The sequence below is a fragment of the Myripristis murdjan genome, chromosome 13, assembly GCF_902150065.1.
Source record: "Myripristis murdjan chromosome 13, fMyrMur1.1, whole genome shotgun sequence".
Taxonomy (NCBI): domain Eukaryota; kingdom Metazoa; phylum Chordata; class Actinopteri; order Holocentriformes; family Holocentridae; genus Myripristis; species Myripristis murdjan.
In genome coordinates, this window is record NC_043992.1 from 29,324,078 (window position 1) to 29,328,746 (window position 4,669).

General features: G+C 42.3%; 1 protein-coding gene across 2 annotated transcripts; it reads left to right on the forward strand.

Annotated features, from left to right (window-relative positions):
* The first annotated feature begins 1,227 nt into the window (after nt 1-1,227).
* gemin7 (gem (nuclear organelle) associated protein 7) lies at nt 1,228-3,209 on the forward strand. 2 transcript variants are annotated; one of them, XM_030066203.1, is made up of 2 exons: nt 1,228-1,452; nt 2,214-3,209. In XM_030066203.1, the coding sequence occupies exon 2, from the start codon at nt 2,221-2,223 to the stop codon at nt 2,605-2,607; it is 387 nt and encodes a 128-aa protein (XP_029922063.1). In that variant the 5' UTR covers nt 1,228-1,452; nt 2,214-2,220; the 3' UTR covers nt 2,608-3,209. The 2 variants fall into 2 exon arrangements, with proteins under 2 accessions (XP_029922063.1, XP_029922062.1); XM_030066202.1 differs by having other exon boundaries at nt 1,233-1,452; nt 2,210-3,209.
* Nucleotides 3,210-4,669: the final 1,460 nt, after the last annotated feature.

Sequence of the window (4,669 nt, forward strand, 5' to 3'; positions counted from 1 at the left end):
CCTTGATGTATTTCTTTTCAATGACAATAATACTTTGCTTTTTGAGCCTAATGATGGCCTCCTTCACCGGCACAGACACCTCTTTGGATGTTGATGGTTGTGATAAACAGCTACCAAATGCAAATGCAAACACTTGGAATAAACTCCAGATCTTTTAATTTCTTAATTCGTCATGGCATAACACGGGTACAGGTGTGGCCTGTACCCGTGAAACTGCTTTTTTTGTCAAGTGTCCAATGAGTTTTGAGCCTCTGAAAATGGGGTGACGATGTATAAAATTGGCTGTAATTCCTAAACAGTTAATGTCATATTTTTGTTCAACCCCTTAAATTAAAGCTGAAAGGCTGCACTTCAATCATGTCTTAATTACTCCATTTCAAATCCACTGTGGTGGTGTGCATGGGCAAAATTATGAATATTGTGTCATTCTCTCCAAATACTTATGGACCTAACTGTATGTATGTAGGTAGCCTAAATATGTCTTTTCAAGGTGGTATTTTTGTAGATGAACTATACAACTATTTGCATATGATGTCTAGTGTTTCCTCTGTGTTTTTAGTGCAGCTGTGGTGCGTTGACAAACATTTTTGGCCACTTTTTGTGTCACTGTTTGGTGTTCATGTTGAGGTTCTCTTGCTAAAAAAAAATGTAGTCACGATGTAATCATTACTTCGTCAACGTTTTATTAGATTTGTTTAGTTTTAGATAATTTACAATGTCTATTTCAATTTCATATTTTCTCTGGTGGTAATTTCCCTGTTGTGGTGATGTAGGCTACCACTGATAAATGATAACAGAGGGAAACACCGTTTAATGTGATGAGAGCAGTAGTTTGCTGCTCAGCCTGTAGAGGGCAGCACAGCCCGTTTAAAAGGTGGAAGCAAAGCTGCGTTCACGTACCATAGGGAATATTATAACTATGACGGACTGAACAAAGTGCAAAGGTGCAGGCCCACCAAGAATGAATTGAATGTGACGTTTAAGGGTCGCATCTTGAGGGGAAAAACGGCGGAGAGAAAGGAGGCCACAGCGGAAAAAACCGAAACCCTCCGTGTTACACACTCCGGCACGCCAGTTTGCGTTTCCTAGTATAGCGACGGAACTCAGATTGACTCATATTCATTTTCCACAGCCTTTGCCAAATGCAGCCAAACACTAACCTTCACCTAACCGTAACCCTAAAAAAAATAAGCCTCCGGTGCAGCAGGGGGCGGCATGCGTGATTTAGAGTTGGTTTTCAGTGCGACAGGAAACGCAAATATGAAGAAGAAGATTGCTCGCACTGGACGCACACTAAACCTTACTTTTCACTTTTAAATCTTACACCAGAAGTAAAGTTAGGACGAGCTTACGAGCACTTAAATGCAGCATAAATGATATGAGAGGTCGGTGACTTCCAGACAGACGCAGATATTTTGTTTCCTGCTGGTGTGAAGACGGAGCGGCTGACTGGTGAGATTAGGAGGCTAACCTCCCTAAAACACGATGTGATGCTTTTATATCGTGTCAAACAGATGCTAATTTGCTTTTTAGGGATGGCCAGCAACGCATTCATGTTTTCATGGCTTGTTGCTAAGGTTCACGTTAATTACAGCCCAAACAGTGGAGGTTAACTTTAGTGTGTAACCCTCCTGTTATCTTTGGGTTCAGTTTGGCGTCATTAAATTTCTAATGTCAATACACGAGTAACATCATTGTTGACTTCGTATTTCATGACGTCTCATAATTTAATGGCATTTTGTACACATCGTTGAACTGTGTGGCGAGCTTGTTTTAGAAAAACATCTAAGAAATATCAACATTTTACACACATTTGTTTTTAGTTGTTTTTGGTGACATTGAGGAATTATAACATGCCGTTTATAAAGGGCAAAAAAAAAAAACTCCCTCTGCTTTAGGGCCCTAACTAAACATAACCACAGCTGTAGCAGTGTGAGGACCACTGATAGTTAATGTGACATCTGGGAGGAAAAACATGATTTCCACATGAACTTTGAGGTGTAAGAGGAGTAAGTAGGGAGTGCTGTGTTTTATTTAAAGGGCTATTTAGGTCATCAGTAAGACACAAAGTACCTGACACATTAACTTGGGAAACAATGGTTATAATTTTCTGGAGGTCAGGTCACTTAGATGCCAACTGATAAAAAATGTCAGTAAATTTGAAGGTAACAGGAGGGTTCATGCATTTTCCTATTGCTTGTGTCACCAGGAAGACTCAACATGACAACGCCGGTGTCTGTGCTTCGCCTGCCCAGAGGACCCGACCCCAACAGCCGAGGATTTGACCCCAGTTCACCTCGCTTCATCGCCCTCTGTGCCGCCTCCATCCCCACCTCCGCTGCGTCGGCGGCGGACCCTGCCCGGCTGCAGGAGGAGCAGCGGGCTCGCTCCGTGCTGAGAGAAAGCTTCCTCAGATGTCTCCTATCCATGTCGAACAAGAGGGTTCAGTTCCACATGTACGAGAAGGTGAAGGTGGAGGCCACGTTTGGAGCGTCTGACATCGACGTGCTGAACTTTCAGGTGTCCGACCTGCAGACTCCCATCGGGGTGCAGAAAGAGGCGCTGATCCGCTGTCAGGACGTGATTTCATACTGTTTTGAAGTGTGAGCGCCTGAGCCTTGTGTTCACTGTTTAAAATGAAAAAATGTCATTCGGTGTAAAATGACTCGTTTGTTTTGCCTGAAGTGGCTGCTCTGCTTTCGGTGTTCATGGTTATGAAGTTGGCTCTGTTTTGATGGGGCAAACATGGCCTGCATTAAGTATAGTTGACTTGATCATGTTGCCATGTGTGACTGCACTGGAAAAACAAACCCTGGCACGCAGTCCCCTTTTCCCAGCACTAGAGGGAGTTGTATACCTTGTTCATCTATTTCAGGAGTAATGTGAAAGCCTCATGTGCTGTTAACTGAGGCTTAAACCATTTGACCTCAAGGCCACCAGCACTGCTGCCTCCCTGTGAAACGTGTCAAATGGGGCTGGCAAACAAAATCAGCTCGAATTCTGGTAATGAAATTATTGGTGTTTCTCTCGCATTTAATTATTTACCTGAGGCAAATTAAATGTTGTATTTTTTTCTTTTGAATAAAATATTTTTTGTATTTGAAAATTAATTGTGGATTTAGTCTGGATAACTTTAAAAAAAAAAAAAATCATTTCTGAGCATTTGGTCACCAAAATAAATTTCCCAGAGTCATTCTTGATTAAGCAACCGAAAGCGGTTCCTGTTAAACTGTTGTTGAGGTCCTTGTGTCTGAGTTGTCTATAAAATCTTCCGCCTCAAATGTTTTTGTCGTGTAAACAAAGGTCACAGAGCAAGATTGTAAATTAAAATGGAAGGATTTTATTTGCAGACCTATTAAGATGAGTTGGAGATAAACAGTGTGTAGTCACTGCAGAGCACAATGATTCATTTCCACTTCTTTGAGGCAGAGTTGTTCATTAAATCCTTATTGCCAGTCATTCATGTGGAAATATGTGGGAAGTTTGTACAGCAAATTTGTTTAAAAAATGTTGAGGGAGCACTGCCTCAGTAGAATTAGTTGTAACTGTAATAATGCAGGACAGGAGTGTGGTCCAGTGAGTGTACTCCAGTGACATGTACCGTGTTTACCTGCTAAAGTCTGTTTATATCAGATTGTTTGGCTCTGGACACCTTGAGGATGCACTGGGAATGCCTCCCTCGTCAAAAGTTGGCAGTGACAAAACTCATAAAGTGAAATGAATTCGGCCAAACTGTTCAAAATCCACACCTCTGAACCTCGGCTCTCCAGAAGGGCATGTTGATATTAATATGACATGATGAAATTTTTTTGATCTGATTATTTAAGGTGATTTCTAACGTCCAGACCCTCGAAAATATTGTGTGGCTGCATGTGAAACATTTTAGGCAGCAACATAAAACGTTTGGCCGTGAGACAAAGAATCCTTGCATCACAGATACCAAGTTAATATCCTGAGTGGTTGTGATTAAAGATCCAAAACATTTCTTGACTGAGAGATTTAGATGCAGCTGACACCGAGTCACATTGCAGGTCCTCAGATGTATTGATATCGGACAAGTCGCAAGTATGCATCCCATTAACTCTGACCGGGTATTAAGTACGACAGCGAACATCTCTGAAATTAGTTATTTGAATCCATTGTCATATGTAAGAAGAGCCGGGTGCTTCATTGTTTCGAGCCAGCCCAAACATGAGGGGCGGCGGGGGGGCATCAGGACTATTTAATCTTCCTAAAAGGTGTATTTTGTGAGTTCCCAATAAGTCATTTTATTTGAGTGCCATTAGGCTGTCGCACTGTGCCTGTGTCTCTTTTTGTACCTGAATTATCTGACCACTCAATGGAGACAGTCATCAATGAGGCTGTGACTCATCCTCTCTCTCTCGCTCTCTCTCTCTCTCTCTCTGTCTCTCACTGTCCCTTCCCCTCCCCCGCTGCGAAATATGACTTAAACCGTGTATGACGTCATCGCGTCTCTGTGATTCAATCAGGAAGCCCTCAAGGGCAACCAATGTTAATTTCATATACCCAGGCGTACTGTTGTACAACCAGGAGCCCTCAGCCCCATCAGCTCACATTCTCTCATCTCTAATTGGTGTCCACGTCGTCTTCATGAAAACATTCAGTGCATAAACACGACTTGTCTCCGAATGTTTTTGGCTTTGTGTCA